The sequence below is a fragment of the Podarcis cretensis genome (genome assembly GCF_951804945.1).
Source record: "Podarcis cretensis genome assembly, chromosome: 7".
Classification (NCBI taxonomy): Eukaryota; Metazoa; Chordata; class Lepidosauria; order Squamata; family Lacertidae; genus Podarcis; species Podarcis cretensis.
The window spans coordinates 92428447-92455695 of record NC_137176.1 but is presented as its reverse complement, the minus strand read 5'-3'; the positions used below and the strand labels follow the sequence as shown (position 1 = coordinate 92455695).

Here is a 27249-nt window from a genome sequence, read left to right as displayed (position 1 = left end):
GGGCAGAGGAACCAGAGACCAAATTGCAAACATGTGCTGGATTATGGAGAAAGCTAGAGAGTTCCAGAAAGACATCTACTTCTGTTTCATTGACTATGCAAAAGCCTTTGACTGTGTCGACCACAGCAAACTATGGCAAGTTCTTAATGAAATGGGGGTGCCTGATCACCTCATCTGTCTCCTGAGAAATCTCTATGTGGGACAAGAAGCTACAGTTAGAACTGGATATGGAACAACTGATTGGTTCAAAATTGGGAAAGGAGTATGGCAAGGCTGTATATTGTCCCCCTGCTTATTTAACTTATATGCAGAATTCATCATGCGAAAGGCTGGGCTGGATGAATCCCAAGCCGGAATTAAGATCCCCGGAAGAAATATCAACAACCTCAGATATGCAGATGACACAACCTTGATGGCAGAAAGTGAGGAGGAACATTTGAGGTCAATTTGGGAGAGTTAAAATAGTTTCAGGATTGTTCTGCTGTACTAGTTCAGACATGTAGTTTACATACTTACGTATGTCGAAACAAAATTTTTAAAAATTCAGATTTTTTTGAATTTTACTTTTTAAAATTTTGTTTCAACTACGGGAGACCAACACAGCTACCTACCTGTAACTATACTTATGTATGTGTTCGCCTTGTAAATTTATGAACATTTAATTTATATATTTGAGACCTTAAACACTTTCTTCACAGAATGAGGTCGAGAGAAGTGCAATTCTGGCTGCCTCAGTGGGGGAGATGGGACGCAGCGCTCACTCATTCCGTCAGCCTTGTGGGGGCCTAGCTGCATCAGGCACCTGCCTCTGATCTGGGCCAGCTGGTCATTACAGAAACCAGTGTGCGAGTTTCGGTTTTCCTCTTCCCTCCTTGTCTCTTTTCCCTTGGGTGTTGTGGGTTTATTTAATTCAAAGTCAGAGGATAGGTACTGTCTTGTTTTGATGGTATGCAAGCTGCTCTGGGAACCTTTTTGGCTGTAGAGTGGGGCGGAAATGCTCTAAATAAATACTACTACTATTCAATTCCTCACCTGTTTAGTTCCTGCTCAAATAGATGGGAAGGCTGCATATAAACTTCTTTGTATATTTATTAAGGCAAATGTACAAAAAGGATGTGGGGGAATTGAGAGAAAAATCAGTGCTAAATTAAGACGGTCCGTTCACCATCAATTTATAACAATGCAAGCATTCCTCAGCTTATTAAAAAATACGTTAAAGGCCCCTGCATACAATGAAATAGGTTTATTGCAGGTGAAGAGTCGGGCAGCAGCCAAACATTTAAAGCATTATATTTCTAAATGCCATATAAAAACAAATCCTCACAATTCTTTTATGGATGAGGATCTGCCCATGAGTTCTTCAAGATTATGCCTGCTGACACAGTCCCTCCTGTATGTCTCCCAATTGAATGTGCATGTTCTACCCTTAATCATGGGTCCTCCTTTTATACATATTTTATTATCATTATTTATTAAATCAGCCTCGCTCCCTCCAATACTGGCACCCTGGAGGAAGGCATCCATTAACACACTTCAAGATTTGCAAAATATGTAGAAGTCCAGATAATAAATAAAAATAATAAAAATTCCGAGAAGTTAGAAGACTTAACACTCTTCCTTACATTAAAAAAAAAATTAAAAATCAGGACAATTTTGTAAAAAAATCAAACATAAAAAGGAAGCTTTACATACAAAAATAGGAAGGGCTTGGAGATGAAAACAAGCCATTTCCGCCAAAACCTTTGCTTATTTAGGGCAACAAAGAAATCCATTTAGGTGCCCAGCTTTTCATCTTGCAGAAAAGTTCTGCAAAACCTCAAGGGGAGCAGGAGGTGCTATTTTGGCTATCCTGGGATGCTAGCTGGTCACCTTGCATCTTGCAGTTAGAGCAACCTGCACACAGGCTTGAGGGAACCGTGGAGCTCTGCTCTGGGCTTTCATCCCTGGAGATGGCAGTGCAGGCTCAGTTCAGTTCCAACGGATGATCTCTTCCGTGGCCATGCGTATAATCTTGTTGAAATCAAAATGTATGTACTTCCTCCAGAAACGTCGGTCTCTGCCATAAACCTGGGCTGGGTAGCGTGGGCTTCCTGTCCAAATAGAGAAAACTCAATCAGCCACCAAAAGAATTACAAGTGTTTGGTCATTTCTCAGAAAAACAGAGCAATGCCAGCCATTAGAGGGCCCAACAGAGCCTTCTACTTGGCCTACATTGCTGACATAAAGTTAAGGATTACCAGTTTTGTTCACTTTGCAGCAGCCTTTGCCAAAGTAGTAGCCTCCGGATGTTTTTAGGACAACAAACATCAGCCACGTCCTGGGAGTTGGTAGTCCAAAACATCTGCAAGGCACCAGGTTGGAAAAGGCTGTTCTACAGCACTGTGGCAAATGTGATGCTCAATTGCCTTTGCCCTTAAGAGATCAGATCGTGATTGAGCAGAAATGCCCTCTAGAGGTTTTGGTGGATTTCAGCCTATGGCGCTGGAGGAGACTCTTGAGAGTCCCATGGACTGCAAGAAGATCAAACCTCTCCATTCTGAAGGAAATCAGCCCTGAGTGCTCACTGGAAGGACAGATCCTGAAGCTGAGGCTCCAAGACTTTGGCCACCTCATGAGAAGAGAAGAAAAGACCCTGATGTTGGGAAAGATGGAGGGCACAAGGAGAAGGGGACGACAGAGGACGAGGTGGTTGGACAGTGTTCTTGAAGCGACCAGCATGAGTTTGACCAAACTGCGGGAGGCAGTGGAAGACAGGAGGGCCTGGCGTGCTCTGGTCCAGGGGGCCACGAAAAGTCGGACACGACTAAACGACTAAACAACAACAACCTGTGCAGTGCCAGGCTCTGTTCTGATGCAAGAAGCAGAGCAGACCACGGAACGGCTGGAGAATTACATCCTCACCTATGCCGTGGAAGATCCTGGCCACAGCCCTGCCAGTGAACTTCTCGTCTTGGCGGAGAGACAGGAAGTTGCGAACGTCAGCTCGTATTTGCTCTTCCCAGTCCCGAAGCTGAAATTGGGAAGCAAAACATACTGGGAGTTTAGTTACTGATTTGAGCTGTTTTGTACCAAGTCACATCACTGGACTCGTCTTTGCTCAGCATTGTGCACTTGATAATTGGAAGTGTCTCCAGAAAGGACACTTTCCCACCTCTGGCTTAAAAGGGAGAAGAGAACTCACTTCTTTGCACAGGTAGAAAAGTGGGCAGGGTAAGGCTACTGATTATCTAGCTTAGAACGTCCTTTGGGCAGCAACTCAAGGTCTTTCCAGTCCCTTGCTGCCTGAGCCCTTTTTAAAATGGGAGATTTCTGCCTGCAAAGGACCTACTCTGCCACTTAGTTATGACCCTCTCCTTTGAAAAATAAGAGGAGTAGCAGGATTAGAACCCTCCCCATCTTCAGAGCAAGTCCCTAACCACACATCAGTGGAGAGCACACAGTTAATATGAACAAATCTGCCAGAGGTTCACCTACCCACCCATCATTATCTCAGGAGATATTTAGAAAGCCTACTCAGACCCATAAATGAAACAGATGAGGACCATGAAGTCCCAGGAGCATTGCAGGATTAGGGTACAGGAGACAGCGGCACATTGCCACACACGGTGCCTGACTGTGGCCACAATCTGGAGAAGCCCCAAAGAGATGCCTGTGTCATTCTATGCTTCAGTGCCATTAAGAAGAGGCGAAAAGAGCAGCTTCTCTCACTTTAATGTCTTGGAGATCCTCAGCACCCTGCTCTTCACTTGAGAGTGCAGGGTCTGCTTCATCTGTATCCTTCTCAAAATAATCCAGCAGCAGAGACTTCAGCTGGGCGCTCTTCTCCTCGCCCCCGTGGTCACAGCACGAGGCACAGGCGCGGAAAGCCACACTGCTCAAAAAGACGAGGGAGAGGGAATACTTTTCTTTTTGCAAATCTTTCTTAGCTGTAAAGGGAATCTGAAGGAGCGTCTCCACCCCCATCGTTCTACCCGGACACTGAGGTCCAGCATTGAGGGCCTTATGGGGGTTCCCTCGCTACGAGAAGCCAAGTTACAGGGAACCAGGCGGAGGGCCTTCTCGGTGGTGGCACCCGCCCTGTGGAACTCCCTCCCACCAGATGTCAAAGAGAACAACAACTACCAGACTTTTAGAAGACATCTAAAGGCAGCCCTGTTTAGGGAAGCTTTTAATGTTTGACGTATTACGGTATTTTAATATTTTTTTAGAAGCTGCCCAGAGTGGCTGGGGAAGCCCAGCCAGATGGGTGGGTTATAAATAATAAATTATTATTATTTGTACGAGTTAACACGTTATTATCCCTTTGGAAGGAGGCTTCCCAACTGGTGGCTCTGACCCCTTCTCAGCATCCAGCCAGTCCGTGACAAGCACCTGTTGTGTCCATTAAGCGCAAGGTGGTTCTCCCTCCCTGTTAGAACAGGAGCTCTTTTTTCTCTCTCCTGCCACCAGACTGAACACATTGTTCTTTTGCCCAGCTTCTCACACGCAGCAGAGCCCACCTTTTAAAGTGGTGCCGGTTTGTGCTTACCCACCTCTGAAAGGCCTGGAAGCAGGCCTGCAGCTGGGAAAGGGCAGCTTTTTCGCGGCCTGTCACTCGCTGGTGCAGGAAGTCACAGACTGAGTCCAGCTCCTCGTCGGTGAGATCACCGTAGGAGCGCAGGTGGAAAGCAAACTGGCTAAATTCCACGAGGATCCCGCTCTTCCTAGACACATGGGAACCTGTGCCACAAGGGAAGGGAGAAATTAAGAAGAGGTCTGCAGCGGAATCAGGCCACTTGGTCCAGCATCCAGGTCTGACAGTGACCAATGAGGTGCCCCTGAGGAAATTTCACCCCTCCCATATCCAAGAATCTCCTGACGAGTCTGCTGATTCTCCAGAGAGGAGGAGCAGTGTTCTGCTTTCTACTTATTCAGCTCCAGCACCAAGTCAGTCAGTCAGTCAGTCAGTCAGTGTGTCGGAGAGAGAGAGAGACTGAGTGTTAGAGATCGTGTGTAGAGATAAGGTTGCTGCTAAGAGCAGCTGCAGACGCTCAGTGCAGCATTCATTTATGCTTAGACCTATTTAGCTCTGTATATAGTTTTGTATTATAGTTGTAGTTATAGAATAAAAGAAGATATTCTACAGAGCTGCTCTCCGAGTGGTTTATACACTGCTAGACTCTGCTATACTCTGCTGTGCGACGACTGTATTGTAGAAGTGAATCCGGTGCTCACAACTCCAAGCTGTGAGTCCACAGCTTGACCTGTTCCTGTGAAGAAGGTGGTCTCTGGAAGTGCTACCCAGCTCGCCTAGCCCAGTCGGGGTTGAAGTGTATGAGTCCAGTTGGTGACACTGGCTCAAGGGCGACGCTGACAGCCCCTTGGGGGAGGCCACAAGCAGGGCATAAGCACGGCAACAGCACTCAGAGAGCCAGTGTGGTGTAGTGGTTCAGAGCAGTGGACTCGTGGACTTCCGGGTTAGCGCCAAAGTCTAATGGCGGATTCCCTCCGAGCTCCGGAGGGAATCGGCTCAGTAGGGATGGGGTCCTGCCGCGCCGGCGACGCGGGGACCCTTAGAAACCACAGGCACGGAAGCCTGTGGACTTGGTGACTCGGCGGGCATCATTTGCGCCCCCCCCCGACCTGCGAAGGAGCCTTTTTAAAGGCTTCGGAACGGGAGACGGGAGCAGCGCGGTGCTGAGAGTCCTCTGCTCCCCCTGCTGAGTGAAGCCGCATGCCATGGATGGAGAGCGCTGACTTTTTCCTGAGAACATTCGGACCAAAAAGTAACAACCCGTGAGTAATACAGAAATTGGACTTAAAAAGGAAATTTTCTCTTTGAATTTGGCACGATCGGGGAAGATATAAAAAGGAAGTCTGTCTCCCCATTTTGTAGACAACTTAAAACAAGGACGAAATAACTAAGGTCGAGAGATTACTTTTTATCGTAACTGAACAAAGTTATTAATTTTACGATTGGACAGTATAAGTAATTTTGCTGGAGGATAAGAGTGGATTTTGAGAGCTGCGCAACCCCCCGGGACCCGGGAGTGATCAGCGAGAGAGCCTGTTGGAAAGATACAGAAGACTTTGACAGCTGTCAAAACTAGCTGTCAAAGTTGGGGAATATAAAGTAACATTGTTTTTGCTGCCTTTGCCAGTTGGATTTGCTACATTTTGGTTATAAACTGTCAAAAAATAAGCTATTTTGTTTCTGGGACCGGAACTAGAAGGATAGTAAATATCCACAATCCCTCTAGAGGGTTTTTTGGGACACTGCAAGAATGGCTGGAAGTGGAAAGATACTCACTGAGTTGAACAAAACTTTTTATCTCCTGGGAAAGCTTCAAGAACAAAGTAATATTTTGGCTACAGGGGTCATGGGACTGAATGAAACAGTAAACAACTTTACTGAAAATGGAAAGGACTTGACTCAAGTCTTTGACTTTGAACCAAAAGCCCATGTAACGGAAATAAAAGATTTTGCAGCTGAGCAGGGAAAGAAACTTGACAAATTTGAGAAAGTGGAACAAGTGGAAGAGATACAAGAGGATCTGGAGGGAAAGGAAGGAGGAGATATAATGTTGCAGAAGGCTAAGGAAGGCCAGAGGCCTGGCAGGAAGGTCATAAAGGAAAATAAGAATTGGATGATGAAGATTTGGCTTGAATTGGAGAATGAAGAATGGAGAGACCTACTTAGATGGAGACCTGAAGACTTAGGGATTACAAATTTGAACAAGATGGAAGTTCGAGCATTTAAATTCACGAATTCTTTCAAACATGGAGGTCTGGCCGGAAGAAATATGGACTTTTTTGGGATTGTGCTCCTCCGAGATTCGGGGTTTAATATAAAGGACTATTTAAAGAACCGGCCAAGAGGAACTGAGAGAGACTTAAAAGCCTCTGATGTGAGATCGCCAGGCTGATAGCAGATGGTCGGATGGACATTGGTTTGGGGATCGAAACCGGGAAAGGGAGGGTGGGGTTTGATGAATCCAAAGGTTGTATAAATATTTTTTTTTGATATTTCTTATTTTGTATTTTTGGTTTGGTATTAATATAAAATTGGGAAATTCGTGGAAGGGAATCTGGGTCGACCTTGGAAAAAGGGTTCAAGTAGAAGGACTGAGGTAAACAAGTTGAAATCTGTTACTAAAAGGATTTAAGCATAACAATGAAATAAGGTAAAAATTGGGGATAAGAACTTGTTGAACTAACATTTGGAATTGGAATACAAGAAGGGGAGGCGAGGGGAAGTCGTGGGAAATAAGGTATAAGAAAATAAGGACTGAAAGTATACTTGTTTTGTGTGTTTTTTCTGTCTTTTTGTTTATTTGTCTTATTTGAAACCTCAATAAATATTATGTTAAAAAACAACAACAGAGCAGTGGACTCGTAATCTGGTGAACCGGGTTCGCATCTCCGCTCCTCCACATGCAGCTGCTGGGTGACTTGGGCTAGTCCCACTTCTCTGAAGTCTCTCAGCCCCACTCACCTCACAGAGTGTTTGTTGTAGGGGAGGAAGGGAAAGGAGAATGTGAGCCGCTTTGAGACTCCTTCGGGTAGTGATAAAGCGGGATACCAAATCCAAACTCTTCTTCTTCTCCTCCTCTCCCCACTTGCAATTCCCAGCACCCAGAGGCTACTACTTACAGCACTAAAAGTAGAACACAGCTGTTGCGGCTAGTAGCCACTGACAGTCTTACCCCCGCCGAGCCTGTCTACCCTCTTTTAAAACCATTGAAATTAGTGGACAACGCTAGCATTTTTAGGAGCCCGCAGTTATGCACTGGGTGAAGAAGCCATTTCTTGTGTCTGAGTTCTTAATCTTCCAGCATTCAATTTCACTGGAAGGTTAAGTAGAAATCATGCAAGACCCACTATCAGGGAGGCTGGTGCCATGTACGCCAGAGGGTAGTCTGGCCACAAAATCGGCAGTAACCAGTTTAGAAGGAACTGAATGGCTGAACAGGGACACGGGTGGTGTTGTGGGTTAAACCACAGAGCCTAGGACTTGCCAATCAGAAGGTCGGCAGTTCCAATCCCTGCGACGGGGTGAGCTCCCGTTGCTCGGTCCCTGCTCCTGCCATCCTAGCAGTTTGAAAGCATGTCAAAGTGCAAGTAGATAAATAGTTACTACTCTGGCGGGAAGGTAACCAGCGTTTCCATGCGCTGCTCTGGTTTTCCAGATGCGGCTTAGTCATGCTGGCCACATGACCCGGAAGCTGTACGCCGGCTCCCTCGGCCAATAAAGCAAGATGAGCGCCGCAACCCCAGAGTCAGCCACGGCTGGACCTAATGGTCAGGGGTCCCTTTACCTTTAATGGCTGAATGGTAGAGTGAAAAACAACTCCAGTTAAGGTGCAAGGAGTTGAGGTGCTCTGCATGTATAGTAAAAATAACTGGGTTGTGGATTCATTTTCAAGGATCGTGGTTAGGTGAAGAGATGGTGGAGCAACAGGGGTGGCAGGCAGTTGGCTAGGAAATAAACAGGCAAAATGACACACATTTCCTCTCTACGCTGTCTGTTAATGGATACGCTCTCACATTCTTTTGGACTATGTCCGGCAAGGCATTGTGGAATAGTGTGACGAACTAGGAATTTGGTGCGAGCCTCCACCTTAAGCCCCCAAAGGGAGTTTTCTCCCACTGTGGCCCTGCTGGGTCAGATATTAAGAGGGTGGGAACTGCCTTGGAATCACAAGTTCCTCCATCCTTGTCACTCAGAAGGCCTTTCCCTCTAAAGAACAGCACCACCACCACCCCACCGATCCCCAACCTTCCAGCCGAGATTAAACAAGGGATGAGCGGCCAACAAGATGTGGCTTCTCTGCTTCCTTCCTGAACCAAGACTAGCTGGGGGCTTAGGCAGAAGGTCTGCTCCCTGGGACAGCTGTTGCCATCCCAGCCCACCTTAGATAGGCTTCCCACTGACTGGTTACCGTTCTGAGTGCTCCACTGCAGCTGACGGAGAGCTCGTTTCACTGGCAAGACCTCCCATCCCATGGAGTCGGCCAGCTCAATGACATCAAACTCTACAGAGCTGGCATGAGCAAGGTCCACCCCTTTCAGGCGCTGCTGGGCCAGACAGACTGCGAGAGGAGGGCACCTGGGGGAAAGGGGAGGAAGAGAAGTCAGCACGTGAGAAGTCCGTAGGGGAGCAGAAGAGGGTCTATTTATATAATAATAATAATTTATTATTTATACCCCGCCCATCTGGCTGGATTTCCCCAACTACACTGGGTGGCTTCCAACGGAATATTAAAAACAACACAGCACCAGACATTAAAAACTTCCCTAAACAGGGTCGCCTTCAGTTGTCTTTTAAAAGTAAAATAGTTGTTTATTGCCTTGACATCTGCTGGGAGGGCATTCCACAGGGCAGGCGCCACTACCGAGAAGGCCCTCTGCCTGGTTCCCTGTAACTTGGCTTCTCACAGGGAGGGAACCGCCAGAAGGCCCTTGGCGCTCAGTGTCCGGGCAGAACGACTGAGGTGGAGACGCTCCTTCAGATATACTGGACCGAGGCCGTTTAGGGCCTTAAAGGTCAGCACCAACACTTTGAATTGTGCTCGGAAACATACTGGGAGCCAATGCAGATCTCTCAGAACTAGTGTTATGTGGTCCCGGCGGCTGCTCCCAGTCACCAGTTTAGCTGCCACATTCTGGATTAATTGCAGTTTCCGAGTCACCTTCAAAGGTAGCCCCACGTAGAGCACATTGCAGTAGTCCAAGTGGGAGATAACTAGAGCATGCACCACTTTCATCTGGCAAGCTTGGATTCAAGCACAGATGGAATGATCTGAAGAGTGCAGAGTTCAAATCCACCCCAATAAATTATCATAATCATCAAGGGGACAGCCTCAGTTCATCCAGCGAAATTGATTCAAGAACGCAAGGAATACCCAGCTCCCCAGATACAATTAGGGCTCTGTGTGTACTCTCCCTGATCATGCCAGAGCTGCGGGCATCTGGCACAGTACGCAGCATTTTTCAAAAGGAGGCTTCTAGCCCTCATGTTTTCCAGCTGAGCTGTCACCGCAGCAATCTGTGTCACATCTGGGGACACCTCAGAAATGGGTTGGAGGACAGCTGTGCCAAACTGCCAGGGGGCTGCAAAGCTCTTTATGCTCCCTTGTCTGGCCCAGCAGGGGACGGAAGGAATTGTTATAACTATTATTATTTTGATTTGCACCCTGTTTTCCCATCAGGAACGATACTCGAAACAGCCTGTGCCAAAACAGCTATACAGCAACAAGCGATTAGAACAGCAAAACCATACGTGTGGGCGCACAATGACAAAACCTACAATTTATTCTATTGTTACAAGAGTGAGAATGAATCAGCTTCATGAAAATGTGCTTTGCTTGACTCCTTTAACCAGGCAACAAAATCCTCAGGTTTGCTTTAACGCTGAGGGTGTCATGCGACCCTGGTCACAACAGATACCCCCCCCCCAATAATCCAGACTCTTCCCTTGGGTTCTTTCTGGGTCCCTTAGACGCTTATCCACATGCCATCATTTCCCAGTGCTCAGTTTCCCCCAGGTCCCTGCTCAGAGTGATGCAAGAAGCCACCTTCCCCTCCATACCTTTGAGCCACTGTCCGCAGCTGCTGGGGGCCGCCGTAGCAGACCACCCGGCAGGAAGAGAAGGTGGGGTGCAGGAGCTCCACCCACTGGCGGGGGTGCAATTCCAGGTAGCACAGAAGCGTCTCTATACCTGAAGGGAGAAAGAAGAAAACTCTCAAGCTGGAGGGGGCATCTGCTGCTGCTGCTGTGCATCCATCTCTGGTGGAAAGCCTTTCATGGAATCATAGAAATGATTCCAAGCGTCATCTGGTCCAACCCCCTGAAATACTCAGGGAATGTTTGGCCCAACATGAGGCTTGAAGCCTCGACCCCAAGATGAAGGGTATCATGCTCTGCTATTCTGAGCTATTTCGCTCCAAACAAAACCCCATTTTTTATGCTGTCTGTTTGCAAAGAAGTTTGCATTTAAGCTTGACATATAAAACACAGTCCAGCAGAGAGCGCCACTGGCACATCTGCCCCCCCCCCCAATTTTGCAATGAGGCAGAGGGATTGTGGGCCAACTCTGAGAAGATGAGCTCCACCTGGGCCCAGGGCAAGGGGGCCCCTGGGGGCCCAAGGAAAAAGGCAGGCATCCAGGGACTCCATCCCACTCCTTCCCTATTAACTCCTGTGTGGCCTAAAGAAAGGCAGTGTTGTACAGTGGTTAGAGCACCTGGGAGAGACCATGCTTCAAATCCCCACTCTGTCATGAAGTTGACTGGGTGGTGGCCTTGGGCCAGTCATTGCTTCTCACCCTAACCTACCTCACAGGGTGGTTGTGGGGATTAAATGACAAGGACCTGGGAGAGACCATGGTTCAGGTTCCCCAGTTCGCTAAGAACATCTTTGTACATGAGTGTGCAAAAGGCTCATGACCAGAAAGAGAAGAAGCTGGGCACCCACCAGCGAAGACACAGGGCAAGGGGTGGCTCAGCAGTTGTGGGGCAGGGGCTGGCCCTGTCCTCGTCCTCCTTTGGGAGCAGGACGTTAACCACCGGTCTGGCCTCCTCACCTTCCTCTCGAAAGTCCAGGGCGTCCACAGTTTGCTGAATGGGGATAGCTCGCTCGTGCTTGTAACAGACCCGAGGACGGCCGTCGCCTGGATTAGGTTGCTCCTCGCCGCTCCCTTCCAAGGCAGCCAACATCTCTGCATCGCCCACTTCATCACCCTAGAAGTGAAAATAATAATAATATTTTTTTTATTTATACCCCGCCCTTCCCGGTTCAGAAAACTGGGCTCAGGGCGGCTAACAACAAATTCAAAACACTTAATTGATGCAACAAAAAACAGCATAAAATACAGTATAAAACGTGAATAAAAATAAATTCAGAATTCAAAAATCTATTTAGGGGAAAATCCATCCAATAAACATTAGATGATCACCAGGGTTAGCTGGCTAAATTAATCCTGTTTGGACCAGTGAGGAGACCAGGGGAGAATTAGCTGTGGGACCCCGGAGCGGGTAATCTTCATAAAAAGAGGAAAGGGAGAGAAGAGAAGGGGAATAAAAGATCAGGCTAAGTTCAGATTGAAAGCTAGGTGGAATAGCTCTGTCTTACAGGCCCTGCGGAAGGAGGTTAAATCCTGCAGGGCCCTGGTCTCCTGGGACAGAGCATTCCACCAGGTGGGAGCCATCACTGAGAAGGCCCTGGCCCTGGTGGAGGATAATCTGACTGTTATTCTAAAGCAGCAATGCTGCAGCAAGCAAAGGCTCTAGCAGCTCAGTCAGCTGCTTGTGGCTGCAAAGCCAGACAGGATGTATGTGACTGTTGCCATGGAAACAAAGGGGCAGTCCATTCTCCTTATTGAGCACAGGATGTGAGCTCAGTGTGTGTCATATGACCTGTACAGGATGTACATGGGTGGAGTTTGGAGTTTCTCTCTGTTTGTTGAAGAGAGCAGACATCTTTTACTGTATGACTGCTGAAGACAGGAATAAAAGCAATGTAGATACATTTCTGTCTGAGTCTGATTCCCCTCCCTGGGGATATGCAGGGAGCAGGGAGGAGGAGAAGCAGTTGGTGTGTTTTTCTCACAGCCTGAGGAAAATCGCCGGAACGGACCTCGTGTGTTTTTCCTGCCGGGAGTCGCCGGAGGGAGGTCAAAAGAATTCAGCCGGTGCCTGGAGAGATAGGCACTTCCTTAGGGCCTGGGACCTCTAAACTATGATTATTCATGGACCTTAAGGTCCTCTGCAGGGCATACCAGCAGAGGCGGTCCCGTAAATATGAAAAGTGTCTTTACTGCACGCAGGAGAGACCAACGGCAGGCTGGCAGCAAGGAAAGGAAGGGACCACGAACGGATTCAAATGACAGAAAGGAGATTCCGACTGGACATTACAAAGACCTTTCTGATGGCAAGAGCTCTTCGACAGAGGAAAGGACTCCCTCTGGAGCTGGTGGACTCTCCTTCCTTAGAGATTTTAAAGCAGAAGTTGGATGGCCAATTGTCATAAATGCTTCAGTTGCAATTCCTGCATTGCAGGGGGTTCGACTGGATGACTTTTGAGGTCCCTTCCAAAGGTATCATTCTATGATTCTTCCTAAAGACAAGGGAGACGCTTCCTCCTCCAGGAGACATGAGCTGTCCTATGGACCATGATGCCATCTGGCTACTTATCCTAGAGGGGCTAGAGGGTTGCATGCTGAATTCATAGAAGCATAGAACTGCAGAGTTGGACGGGACCCTAGTCCAACCACCTTCAATGCAGGAATCTCAACTACAATTTGGATGTTGAGAACGCTTCTCAGCTCCCAATAGAACCACAAAAAATGGAGCAGAGTCCCTCCTAACTTGGACTGGCAGCTCTCAGTGAACCTCAGGGACTCTACAGACCCTCCTGGTCATGTGAGCCATTCATTTATCTAGGTACAGCGGTGCCTCGCAAGACGAAAAGAATCCGTTCCGCGAGTCTCTTCGTCTAGCGGTTTTTTCGTCTTGCGAAGCAAGCCCATTGACGGATTAGCGGATTAGCGGTTTAGCGGCTTATCGGCTTAGCGGATAAGTAGCTTAGCGGCTTAGAAAAAGGGGGGGAAAGGGAAAAAACCCTGCAGGAACTCACAAGACATTTTCGTCTTGCGAAGCAAGCCCATAGGAAATTCGTTTTGTGAAGCACCTCCAAAACGGAAAACTCTTTCGTCTAGTGAGTTTTCTGTCTTGCGAGGCATTCGTCTTGCGGGGCACCACTATATGTTATGTACCCCGCCATACTTGGAAGAAACCACCTCCGAGTGGTTTGCAGCATCATAAAAACATCAGAAATAAGTACAAAAATACAATTTCACAAATGCACATCTTTAAAGCAGCACCAAAAAATGTCGATAAGATATCCCTGTAGAACAGCAATATAAACAAACAAAGCTAGCTTATGGGGACTAGGCTAGCAGATCCAAAACATGGTTGAGTCAGCCAGATCCACCTACCACATAGGCAGGCATTGCACTGATAGATAGCAGCAACAGCACCCTCACTTTTGCAGGGGGTTGGACCAGATGACCCCTTGCACTCCTTCCAACTCTACAGTTCTATGACCCTGTTCTGAACGGGTCCACAGGAGATTTAGAGCTAGATGGTTCAGCCCTGCGTGCAATTCATGAGCCTCTGAAAGCAAGCTGAAATGTGGGTTGCGCTTTGCAGGCCCAGAGAAGCATTTTTCAGGGTGCCTTGGGGGAAAAGGCTAGGAGTCAGCAATGCAGAGATGTTAGAGCGCTCTTTACACAGCCACAGTCCCAGAATCGGCTCGTATATCCACAAGACCTTGGAGGACCCTGAATGCAGTCTGTGCTAGCTGGTAAAAAGAGATGAGGGAAGCCAGCAAACCTATTTGCATGTCACTACCTGGCCTTGCGGGTGGCGCTGTGGGTTAAACCACAGAGCCTAGGGCTTGCCAATCAGAAGTTCGGCAGTTCAAATCCCCGCGATGGGGTGAGCTCCCGTTGCTTGGTCCCTGCCCACCTAGCAGTTCGAAAGGATGTCAAAATGTAAGTAGATAAATAGGTACTGCTCTAGCGGGAAGGTAAACGGCTTTTCCATGCGCTGCTCTGGTTCGCCAGAAGCAGCTTAGTTATGCTGGCCACATGACCCGGAAGCTGTATGCCAGCTCCCTCGGCCTGTAAAGCGAGATGAGCGCCGCAACCCCAGAGTCGTCTGCGACTGGACCTAATGGTCAGGGGTCCCTTTACCTTTACCTGGCCTTGAGGCCTGTACTTCATTAAAGAGGAAATGTTAACTTCTGGTGTTGTGGACTTCCGGGTTAGCGCAATCCGGTTAATGGCGGATTCCCTCCGAGCTCCGGAGGGAATCGGCTCCATTGCAGACGGGTCTCACCGCGACGGCGACGCGGGGACCCTTAGAAACCGCAGGCGCGGAAGCCTGCGGACCTGGTGACTCGGCGGGCACCTAAAGCGCCCCCCGACCCACGAAGAGCTTTTTTAAAGGCTGCGGAGAGGGTACGGGGAGTGGCGTGGTGCTGTGAGTAGACCGCTACTGCAGTGGAGCGAAGCCGCGAGCCATGGCCGGAGACCGCTGACTTTCTTCCCTGAAATTCGGACTTTAACTAATCCGTGAGTAGATTGGAATTTGGACTTTAAAAATTCTATCCTTGAATTCGGCACGATCGGGGGATGTGCTAAAGGGAAGTCCGCACCCCCCTGCCTACAGAAAATTTAAAGCAAAGATCGGAGAACTAAGGTGGAGAGTTCTTTCTTTGGTGTTTTGAAAAAAGATAATATTTGCACGAATTTGACAGAAGAAGATTTGTGCTGGAGAGTAAGAGTGGAATTTTAGAAGTTTTTGTTTAAACCTCCCCAGACCCGGGGGTGTCCTCTATGTGAGCTGGAGAAAAAGGAACGAGGAGTTTGACAGCTGTCAAAGGAGCTGTCAAACGGGCAGCGAAAGTCAAAAACTTTATTATTTAACACCTTTTTGGACTTAATTTGCTACATTTGAACTAAAGTGGTTGGAAATAAAGTAGGGAAAAAACAAGGTAAAGGACTATTGGGAAAAGACTATTAAGTAACTAGAATCCCCCTAGGGGAAACATTGAAACATTACAATGGCTGCAGATGGAAAATTACAGGCAGAGTTAGAAAGAATGTTTTTTCTTGTGGGAAAACTGCAGGAGCAGACTTCGGTCATGAGTAAACAACTTATAACCTTGAACTCTAAAATAAGTGACTCTGCTGAAGGCACAATGGACTTGACTGGGAAAAAATCTGCAGCTGAATCAGAAGAGATAACTTTGGAACAGGGGGAGAGTGAGCAAGGGCCAGTACAGATGGAGACTACCAACCACAAGCTTACATTGTTAGAATACAAAGAAGAAGACCCTTGGATTACAAATCTGTGAAAGATGCGAAAGAGGAGGGAGGAAGCCCCTGGAACATTTGGAATATTTGAATTTAAAAGAAATAAGAAATATGATTGGGGCTTCCTCTTCGAGTATGGATTGGTTGACCTTCTGCAGCAGCTGGTGTCAAGCACTTTGGATGGAAGAAATTCTGATGAGACCGAGCTGGAACTTCCTCGAAACCTGAGGACCAATGAGGAGGGCTACCAACAAGATCGGCAAAGAGAGACTGACAGGGACTTAAAGGCCTCAGATGTGAGGAATCCAGGCTAAAAACTGTTTTTGTGGACGTGGGGACATTTGGAAGGGACAGAAACCGGGCTGGGGGGGGGGGAAAGGAGAATTAAAAAAAAAAAAAATCTTTATGACTTTTGTGTTTGATTATTATGATTTATTTTTAAGATAAAAGGGAAATTCGTGGAAGGAACTTGAGTCGACCTTAGAAAAGGTTTTAATATTTATAAGAAAATTGGATAAGTAAAATCTGGCTAAGTAAAAGGTTTTTTAAAAATATATATATACAATAATAATATGTAAAGGATGAGAGATATGAATTTGCTGAGTTAATTTAATTGAACTAGGATGTATGAAGGGGGGGTGGGGGGAGGTCAGGAACTGGGGTTAGGAAAGTAAGGTTATGAAACTTCATACGTGTTGTCTTTGTTTATGTGTGTGTATGTTTGTCTTGATAAAAATGTGAAAATTTAATAAAAAAAATTATTAAAAAAAAAAAAACTTCTGGTGTTGCAATTTTGCTTGTTTACCCTATGACAGAACTGAGTTGTTCATTGATCCTCTTTATATGAGTTTGTAGTTTTTGTATATTGTTTTCCACTGCTTACTTTTATTGCTTTGTGCCTTGCTCTGGGATTGAAAACATTCAAAGAGTGGACAATAGATACTGCAAATGAAGAAGCGGCGGCGGCTGCCACCACTTTTGACCCAGCAGGCTATCAGGGAGAGCAACGCCACCCCAAGAGATCTCTGCCCTCCTCTCCACTCTCTCTCCTGACCTTGCTGAGCTCCTGCTGTTTCTCATGCAGCTCCCGACACTTGCAGGAAGGGAAAACCTTCCGTACGAGCCTCTTCACAGTGAAGAAGTCAACCGTGTCAGCGTAGATGTGCCGTCTCAGCTCATGCAAATCCTCACCCTAGGGAGAGAGAAGGCCAGCGGTGTGACTTTGTGGGAGCAGGGGGAAAGGAGACAGACTGTAGGAGCTGCTGCTGCCACCAGGCAGGCATCGCACAAGGACAAACCTGTCACGGAGCTGGCAGGGAAGGCTCCAGAGTTGAAAGAGGGGGAGAGAGACGGGCTGGTAGAAGAGGCAGCCCTTGGAAGAGGGTGGAGAGCAAGGGGAAGCCACTCAGGCGGAGGCAAGGCTCCCGATGTTAGCGAACATCAGCACCTCTCTACCAGCTCAGGCACGGAGGGAGAGGGAAGACCTGTTCCGTCAGCTCAGGACAGGAGGGGGTTAAAACGCCGGGAACAACGGAGGCGTTTGGGATTGCCCAAACCGATTTGCTGGAGGAGGAGCGAGAAGTTCCCACTCCCGGGATCTGCTACGGATGATTCAGATGCTTGAAGCGATGCTCTGTACCTTGTAAATAATGTACAATAAAAACTGTAAATACTGCATTTTTCGCTCCATAAGACGCACCTAGTTCTTAGAGAAAAACAAGAAAAATATTCTGAATGAAACAGTGGAGGTATGATTTTTGTGGTTCATGCTGTGGCCACAGACATATGTGATTTGGGGTGACCCAATGCAAAAATCCTGAGGATCCATGTGGATCGGTGCTTTGTAACCACGTTTTTGTGCCATTGCGGCCCCACGAAACAGTGGGTGCGTGGTTTTTTTGGTGCAGGCTGTAGCCATGGACATGCTATGTGATCTGATGGTGAATTTGGCTCCGGGGACCACACATTCTCTCCATAACACACACAGATATTTCCCCGTACTTTTTAGGAGGAAAAAAGTGCATCTTATGGAGCAAAAAATATGGTATATCTCTGATTGAGCAGAGGGATTTATTGCGCAGGGCTCAACAAACCCATCACACAACCCGAGCAGAGTCCAGTAGGCCTTACCTCTGGGTGGAGGAAGAGGTGGCATTGGGCTGGTTTGCCATCTCTGCCCGCCCTCCCAATCTCCTGCACGTAACTCTCAAAGTTCTTGGGCATGTTGTAGTGCACCACGCCCCGAACGTCGGACTTGTCCAGCCCCATGCCGAAGGCCACCGTGGCCACCACCACCCGCAGCTGGCCGGACATGAAGTTGTTCTGCACCCGCCGGCGCTGAGCAGCAGACATGCCGGCGTGGTAGGCTTCAGCAATCCACTTCAGGGGGCGGCGGATGCTCTTTTTGGCTACGAGGAAATGGGATTAAAAAGAGAGAGAACAGGAACAAGTCTCACTTGACAGAGCTCTAAGAGGCTTTCGGCGCAGAATTAATAATAATAATAATAATAATAATAATAATAATAATAATATTTTTTATACCCCGCCCTCCCCAGCCAGAACTGCTCTCCAGCACTGGGAACTGCAGCTTCTTTCTGGAGAAATCCAACAGATGCAGCTCCCGAAGGCAGCACAAAATTTTGTTTGTTTTTTTAAAAACATAATAATAAACTTTTATTTCTATCCCGCCCTCCCCGGCCGAAGTTGGGCTCAGGGCGGCTAACATCAAATATATAACATTCGTAGAAAATCAAACAATAATTAAATTACCTCCTAAAAACAGGTCAAAATCAAAGTCTAATTAGATGGCTTTCCGCAGGGTTAGGGTTGGGATCAGTAAGTGCTCGTCGGCCCAACTGTTTACAGTGATTTTATATGGGCCTGTGAGAATGCTGGGAGGCCTCTTTCATATTAGTTCTTATACACAAAGAAAAAGGGAGTCAGGCTGAGCCCTGACCAAAGGCCTGGCGGAACAGGAAGTTGCCCTGTTTAATTTCTGCATGCGGTGCTGCTGTTAAAGGCTGCTAGTGTGAGTAACCTGAGCGAGCATCCCTGAACCACATTGCAAGAATTCCTGGGGTGCATGGATATTTCAGTTTCTCACTCTGTGTGCCTGAGTATCTCCTTGGGACATGTTACACTATACACTCTGAAGCTTGGGGTTAAGTGCAAGGTAGCCACTGTGTGGGGTGAGCTCCCGTTGCTGGGTCCCTGCTCCTGCCAACCTAGCAGTTCGAAAGGACGTCAAAGTGCAAGTAGATAAACAGGTACCACTCCGGCAGGAAGGTAAACGGCGTTTCCGTGCGCTGCTCTGGTTCGCCAGAAGCGGCTTAGTCATGCTGGCCACACGACCCAGAAGCTGTATGCCAGCTCCCTCGGCCAATAAAGCGAGATGAGCGCCGCAACCCCAGAGTCGGCTACGACTGGACCTAATGGTCAGGGTCCCTTTACCTTTACCCACTGTGTAGCTGGAATTTAGGTGGTTCCCGGTAATTTTAGTTATATGTTTACAGGGTATTTCAGCTTTAAAAAAATTATTATGACACACTCCATATTGAGATAATTAATAGGTGTGACATGGCTAATTACTTTACGATCCCAATTAGCCCTTTACAGCGGTCCGGTACGCTTCCTCAAGCTGCGTCATCTGCTCCGTTCCGTCACGCCTTGCAGAGTAAAAACACAGCGGAAAAAGCTGTTGCTGCTGCTGCTTAGATCCAGACAAACACATAAGGCACTTGTGTGTCCATTTATCAGTTCTTTATTGCGACATTTCTCAGACATACACTCCAGGACTCCTTGCAGCCATAGCTACTGCTTCCTTCTCCCTCAAAGACAAAGGAACAGAGAAAAAACTCCTCCCACCTTCGAAATTACACGTCAGAATGTGAGGCGTCACAGAACATCTTAACCCTGTAAGTTCTGAATCCCAACACTCCAGGCCTCTGGAGTAGAGCTGGCTATAAATAAATGCATTTTCAATTTGGCCTGAGAACTGGGGAAAAAACCACCAGTTCTCCTGTTTTCTGACCCCTCCATTTCCCAGCCTGCCTCTCCCAACAACCAGCCAAGCCAGTGACGACCACCTTTTGCTTTCTTCCTCTTGCTAGCGAGGCTGCTGCCTTCCTCCTCCTGCTCCTCAGCATTGGGGGGCTCACTGAGCTTCACACCCTGGAGGCACGTGCGGATAAGGGCTGCGATCCGGGCCGTCTCCTCGCGGCGTGTGCAGTAAACTATCACCGAGTCTAGGCTCCCAAACCTCTCCCCTTGCAGCAAGTTCACCAGGGCCTGGAATCAGAACAAAGTTGGCAACTTTGAGGTCCAGGACTGCCTCCCTAGATGCTCGAGGGAAAGTGACATGCGTTGCTCAATGCGGAAGAAGGGAATGCCAAAAGACCATCACCAGAAAGATGAGGGATCCTCCTGTGATAGGAATTCTGTGGTCTTAGGTATATGTTAAATGTTCATAAATGTACCAACCAAGCAACGTATATAGATCAGCACAGGAAGACCGACCTGAAGCCATTTTGATTCCCAAACTGAGCAAATGATTTCTTTGCAAGGTCAAAGTGGGAAACCTCCCCATTGTCTTTTTCCTTCACAAATACTGTCTTAAGGGCACATTTAAGATATGAATAGGGTGGGAGCCTGTGACCTGGCCCAGGAACTACCATATTTTTCGCTCTATTGGACGCAGTTTTTCCCCTCCAAAAACTGAGGGGAAATGAGTGTGCGTCCTATGGAGCGAATGCAGGCTTGTGCCATAGCTGCGCGCAACCCCTCCAGCAGGGAGAGGCTGAACAGGGCTATGGCTTCTTTAGCCCCACGCAGAGACTGCACGGGGCTAAAGGGGAAGCCAAAACAGCGAGCGGGATCCATCCCGTTCGCTGCCTTGGCTTGCTCCATAGCTGCACGCAACCCCTCCGGCAAGGAGAGGCTGCACGGGGCTATGGCTTCTTTAGCCCTGTGCTGCGTCTCCCGGCAAGGAGAGGTTGTGCGGGGCTAAAAAGGAAGCCAAAACAGCGAGCGGGATCCATCCCGCTCGCTGCCTTGGCTTGTGCCATAGCCGAGCGCAACCCCTCCGGCAGGGAGAGGTTGTGCACAGCCTGTACGGTGCTCTTTGGGGCTGGGGGGGGGGAGATTTTTTATTATTTCTCCCCCTAAAAACTGGGTGCGCCCTATGGTCCGGTGTGCCCTATGGTGCGAAAAATACGGTAAGCATTTATCATTACAAAAGACTGGCCAGGCTCCCCAGGCAATCCAATCTAGTAAGCAGGGTATCCAATCTAGTAACCTGCCAGACAGGAGATAAACGATGACAGGAGAAAAACAACATTCAAATTTCTGTTTTAGACCGCCTTTTCTGGGATGTAGATATGATGTATCTGGGGTGGTGGTCTTGAGCTACACCCCTTCTGTGATTTATGTATGATGTTTCTAGGGGTGGTCTTGATCTACAGGGTGGCAATTTCAAAAGTCTATATAAGGCCTTGCGCGACATTGTTCTGGGTTCCTCCTCCCTCCTGCGTTGTGGTGAGTGAGGACCCTGTTGCAACGGATCAATAAAGATCAGGCTTACTGGCTGCTTCTCAATATTCTCTGCTTGGCCTCTGTTATTTTCTCCTACCAACAGGGAACCTACATAAGGACTCTATATGGGCTCTTGGATACCCCATAAGGGAAAAAGGGCATATTTTGTTTACAACACTCCCCAGACTCCACAACATATGGCTAGAAATCAGCAACCAGAAATACTTCTGAAGATGGAGCCTCTCCACACAGTAGTGATAGGCAGCAAGTCAGGCCCCAGACTCACCTGGTCCTTGTCTCTGTCTGCAGAGACAGAGAGATGCAAGTTTGGAGGGACAGCAGCAGAACGCACAGCAATCCCCTTGGCCTCTGGGATGCCCAAGTGATGAGCCACATCCCGCGCAGTGGAGAGGGTGGCGGTGGCTGTGAGGCCCAAGAAGCAGCGCACGCCCAAGCGGTCCCGAAGAACCTGCCGGAGAGAAGGTGTTACCTAGCCAGGCCCTGCTGCTTGCAGGTGTTCCTCATGCACACACCTGTGTTGCATCTTGCTTCTGTGCACACAGATTCCATACCTTACAGAGGCGCAGGTAACAAGGGCGGAAATTGTGGGACCATTCTGAGACGCAGTGTGCTTCATCGATGCAGGCAAAAGCTACTGGGGGCAGCTGATCTGCTGGTGGGAGGCAACTGGAGGCCGAGGCGCCTCCCCCAACCAAGGCCTCAGGGGACAGAAGGAGCACGTGAACCTTCCCAGCCTTGACCTGCAAGCATGGAAAGCCAGCAAGTTGTGAGCCATAATTTCCAATTTTAACATTTCTTTTAAACTAATTTTAAAAGTCTTACAATGCCGACTTGCCCCACAGGGATGTTGTAAAGACTACAGGTATTGATTAGAATATTTATATGAGATTGTATGGGAAAAATACAGAATAACAGATAGAAATTTGCTTAAAATGTATATAGGAAGTGCAGTGTAAGCAATGGAAGTCAATCAATGAAATTTTATTGTTGAGATATTTATAGAAAAACTTGGGAAAAAATTCTTCCAAATTTTCCTTATTTTTTTCTTTTTCTCCCCCCCCTTTCCTTTCTCTTTTTTGTTCTTTTTTATATGTGTGTGCTTATCTGAAAAATATATGTATGTATGTATGTATGTATGTATGTATGTATTTTGCTTGTATTTTGTAATAATTATGTTAAATAAAATTTAATTAATTTTTTTTAAAAAAGGCATGTTGTGCTTTGAGCATTTGACAGCATGCTACAAATTTATTACTGTTTACAAGTTGCAAACCGGAGGCTGGAAGGAGCCCAGGGCACATCAAGGATTACGTAGCCTCTACACCAGTCGCCTCACCCTGTCCATAGCAGCCTCTCTCTGGGTCTTGGACATGTTCGAGTGTATGCAGACGGCTTTCAGGCATTGGGGAAGGCCAGAGACCTGCAAAGGAAGCACAAAATGTGTGTCACTGAAGAACCAATGGTGGACACAGAACAGTCAAAAGAGATGGAGACCCCCTCAAGCCACATTGAGGCTCCCAGAGCCACCTCCTTGCAAACTATCCCTCCTCTGTAACTTCCTCTGAGGGGGTGAAATATGCTGAGGTTTACCCTAAACTCATTCCCTGATGCTAGGATCATGTCATCCAACAAACTTGTTGGGGGAGGGAAATGATTTGCAGGGAAGGTATCTAATTCACTGCTTAAGAACCAAGATTGAGTTAGAGTGGAGTTGGAAACCTTTTCAAGGGAACCTGCTTGCAAATAATTCGAATTATATTCTTAGAAGCTGAACTCAACGTTTGTTCTTACAGATATACCGCTGCATGTGAACTCCAGGCCAGAGAGTCCATCTACCTGAATACAGTGGTACCTCTGGATGTGAACGGGATCTGCTCCGGAGCCCCGTTCGCATCCTGAAGCAAAGGCAACTTGCATCCGCGTGTGCGCGGGTCGCGATTCACCACTTCTGCGCATGTGCGTGACGTCATTTTGAGCATCTGCGCATGCAGCAAAACCTGGAAGTAACGTGCTCCATTACTTCCGGGTCGCCGCGAAGCGCAACCCGAAAATGCTTAACCCAAAGCTACTTCAACCCGAGGTATGACTGCATTACCTCCTCTCATGGGCAGCAACTCAGATAGAGAGTCTTTCCCAGCTCTGCTACCTGCCATTACGACTTTTAAAAATGGACCAAGAAAAGTTACTTTATTGAAAGGAGGTTATTGGGTTGTTGTTTTTATTTTGATTATATACTTTGTGGCTTTATATTTTGTTCTGTGAACCACCCGGAAACCTCCAGGTACAGGGCAGTATATAAATTCATTAAATAATAATAATAAAGACTTGAAAAGCAGATTTGTGTCAAAAATGGGTTTGTTCAATGCCCTCTATTGAAAATAGACAAGAGCTGCCTGCCTGTCCAGCTGAGGCCTTGCTCCTCCGCTGTCACGGTTCAAAGCAATCACAGCAGAAGACCAGAAGCACACTGCTAGGGTCTGGGTGGTGGAGGTTGAATGCAGAAGGCTCCAGGGAGGGCTAGGAAAGGTTATTGTCCAAAAACCAGGAGAGCCACTGCCAGCCTTTGAAGACAACCCTGGGATGTCAGTATTTTCATCCCTCCCACTGCAAGGATCACCAGATCATGTTTGTTTTACTTTCTCTCTGTGAGAAAGGAGGGGGCGGAACTACTCTTCCAGACTTCCGTCCCTGGTACTTTTCTTTGCTCTGTCTAGAGACAAGATGGCAGTATGAGAGAGCTGTATCTCTCGTACATGTTTGTTATGTTCTTTCATTTGTTTAATCAGTAGAAATAAATTAGGTATGCAATAAAACCTCCACAGCTTTGCTTCCGTCACTCTGCTTCTTTTGAGGTGCTCACATCAGCGAATGTGAGTCCACTGCACCAGGACCTATTCCTCAGGAATGCTGTGCTGCTGTACCTGCGATCGGAAGGTCGGAGCAGGTGCTCCCGACAACCGGCCCATGCAGGTGCTGAAGACGTGGGCTGTACATGGGTGTACAGAAATCAGCTAGATGAACCTATGGTCTGCTTTGGATATAAGGCAGGTTCCCTGTGTTCCTAAATCTAGAGCCTGGAGAGCTCTCCCCCCCCCCCAATCCCTGAACCACAAGCAAGGAAATGACACCAGCCTCCAAATCCAAAGGCACCAGCAAACTTACTTGGTCATCCATCAGCGATACCAATGGCGAGATCACCAAGGTGATGCATTTGGACCTCTTGCTGTACAGGTACGCAGGGAGCTGGTAACAGAGAGATTTCCCCATTCCTGTGGACAGGACTACCAGCGTAGAGAGCCCTAGAGAAGTGACAGAATTAAGAGCAGCAGCGGCAATCTGCGTGGGCTGCCTATAGAAGTGATTCCTGCACTGCAGGAGGTTGAACCAGATGATCCTTTGAGTCCCTTCCAAGTATAAAATTATATTGCTGTTGGCACCCGTCTGTTCAAGGGACAATGGACTGCGCGTATGGGGGTGAAGTCAAACCACCTCGGCGCACAAGCCTGGGCTGTGTGTCTGGGCTGCCCAGACAAGACCCCCCCTCTCAGACTTGCTGATGGGTCCAAAGGAAAGCAAAGCAAGATGTTTAGAACCAGCTGGGCTGCAGGAGTTGCCAGAAGGAGGCGTACAAAACGTCATCCAACCGCCTTAGGGACTCTGCTCTGCATTTGTATAGGGTTTACTCTTTAGCCTTTCCTTCTCCTGAAGATATCCCGCAAGGCAGCGGATGTTCAGAATCAGTTTTCCTTCTCCTAAATGGGCTATCTTCCTAGGTTGACGAGTCCTATCTGCCCCTTACTTATCTCTACAGCATGAGCAGGAACTGCCTTCTTGACTGTTGGACCCGCTCTCGGTCTCGTCCACTCAATCCACTGGAGCCTATCTTCGCATGCAGGGGAAGTCATACAATTTGATGACTCCATGTTATTGGACTCAATTCAAGATGATAACATTAATGTATAAGCCCTTAAGCAGCTGGTACCATTGTTGCAACACCTCTCCTCATATCAACCAGCTCCTATATAAATTCAACCCTTCAGTGTTGCTTGGTCATTCCTTGGAAGTTGCATCTGGCAACAGTCTCCCCCCGCCTAGTGCCCTCCTGGTGTCTTGGACTATAACTGCCATCAGGCTAGTCGGCACAGCCATATTGTAGTTCAAAACATCTGGAGGCCACAGGGTTGGAAAAGGATGCAGCGAGACCACATCTGGTCACCAGCAACAACAGCTTGGCTGCACATCCAAGTGAACTGCATCCTTTTTTCACTCTGCATTTCCTGCAGGATGAGGAAGTGTCTTGCAAACAACCCTTCTCACCTGAGAGTATCCGCATAATGGCTGTTTCCTGTCCTGGCCGGAAGGTGGCATAACCCAACTCGGCCAGTGCTTCCAACACTTCTGGAGGGGTCTCTGCATAAGACACGGAACAGAGATCCAGTCAAGAAAGGGGCAATGCCTGTCCCCAGCAATGACTCCACACTCATAGAAGCAGCAGGAGAAAGAGACTTAGGTAGAAGGGGACTTCCGGGTTAGCGCCATCGGCAATGGCGGAGCTCCTCTGACAGAGAGGAACCCGCTCCGCGAAAATCGGGTCTTGCCGCCGCGGTGAAGGCGGAGACCCTTTAAAAATCCCTGGCAGAGGAAGCCCGGGAATGTGGGATTCGGCTGACACCAGGAGCACCTCCCCTACTCGCAGGGAAACCCTTTTTCGGGGATCCAAAGCGACGTGGGGTGAGCGGCGCGGTGTTTTGAATCAACCACTATTTTTACGGAGTGAAGCCGCACAGCCGTTGCCGGAGAGCGCTGACTTTTTCCTGAGGACAACTGGATTTTAAACAACAACCCGTGAGTAGAACGGAAAATTGGACCTTTAAATAAGTTAATTTGGCACCGAACGGGGAAGGCTCAAACAGGAAGTCCACCTTCCCTTTCTGTAAATAGACTGAAGCAAAGTAGTTGCTAACTAAGGTCTTGGAAAGTCTTATGTAAAGGACCAAAACTCCACTGATTGAAATTATTTAATCGCCCCTGGAAGCGGGGGGAGAATCTGTAGGAAAAGGTGAAAATTTAAAATTGAAGCACCACGTCTGTGAACCTGGGAGCGGTTTGCAAAAAGCCCATCGACGGCGAACAGGATAAATTTGACAGCTAGTCTAAAAGAAGGACATTGTTTCCATTGTCCGCTTCTGCGCTTAAAAAGAAGAAAAAGTAACTAAAAATTGTTACTAAATTTACTTTTGGAATTGTGCTGGAAAGGATTGATACAAATGAAGTCTGGCTTCCTCTAGAGGGAGCCTTGGGACATTGTTACAAGAGTGCAGCTGCTAAGATAAAGGCTGTGGGAAACCAGCTTTGACCTTGAACATCTCAAGAATGTCGGCTAAGGAAGAAGTAGTCTCTGTACTGAATAGGACATTCTATTTGTTGGGAAAGTTGCATAAACAGATAGATGTCATGGCTACCAATATTGATATCTTGGGAACAAAAGTGGGCAGCAGTACAGAAGTTGACAAAAATCCGGCACAGGAAACTATTTTAATTGAACAAATTGATGATTTGGAGAAGGAGAAAGTCGCTCTTGCTGAATATAATGCAATACAAGGGGGAGCCTTAACCTTACAGAGGCAAATGGAGGATTATAAGTTGAAGCCCTATATGACTGTAACTAGGAAAAGCCAGATTGTAAAGATGGGAGCCTGGCCTGTTTTGGAAAAGGAAAGTGGGAGAGATCCCCTTATGCAGGGATCAATCGACTTTTGGGATATGGATTTGGGCCAGGAGGAGCTTGGAGCTTTTGGGGCCTTTGGACTTGGAAGAATTGTGAAACAAGATTTGGAAA

The 27249-nt window shown here is 47.7% G+C and overlaps 1 protein-coding gene across 2 annotated transcripts in view; it reads right to left on the bottom strand.

Moving 5' to 3' along the window:
* Positions 1-1071: 1071 nt before the first annotated feature.
* RECQL4 (RecQ like helicase 4) overlaps positions 1072-27249 on the bottom strand; it is a 44669-nt gene continuing 18491 nt past the window's right edge. For both annotated transcript variants that reach the window (XM_079984148.1, XM_079984149.1), the window contains exons 11-25: positions 25728-25820; positions 24573-24709; positions 22747-22830; positions 21962-22150; positions 21676-21858; positions 19946-20147; positions 17991-18268; positions 16915-17052; positions 11565-11721; positions 10571-10700; positions 8922-9088; positions 4533-4719; positions 3709-3871; positions 2902-3010; positions 1072-2090 (exon numbers count right to left, since the gene is read on the bottom strand). In XM_079984148.1, the coding sequence (XP_079840274.1) occupies positions 1969-2090; positions 2902-3010; positions 3709-3871; positions 4533-4719; positions 8922-9088; positions 10571-10700; positions 11565-11721; positions 16915-17052; positions 17991-18268; positions 19946-20147; positions 21676-21858; positions 21962-22150; positions 22747-22830; positions 24573-24709; positions 25728-25820 (2339 nt within the window). In that variant the 3' untranslated portion in view covers positions 1072-1968. The remainder of the gene's footprint in view (positions 2091-2901; positions 3011-3708; positions 3872-4532; positions 4720-8921; positions 9089-10570; positions 10701-11564; positions 11722-16914; positions 17053-17990; positions 18269-19945; positions 20148-21675; positions 21859-21961; positions 22151-22746; positions 22831-24572; positions 24710-25727; positions 25821-27249) is intronic.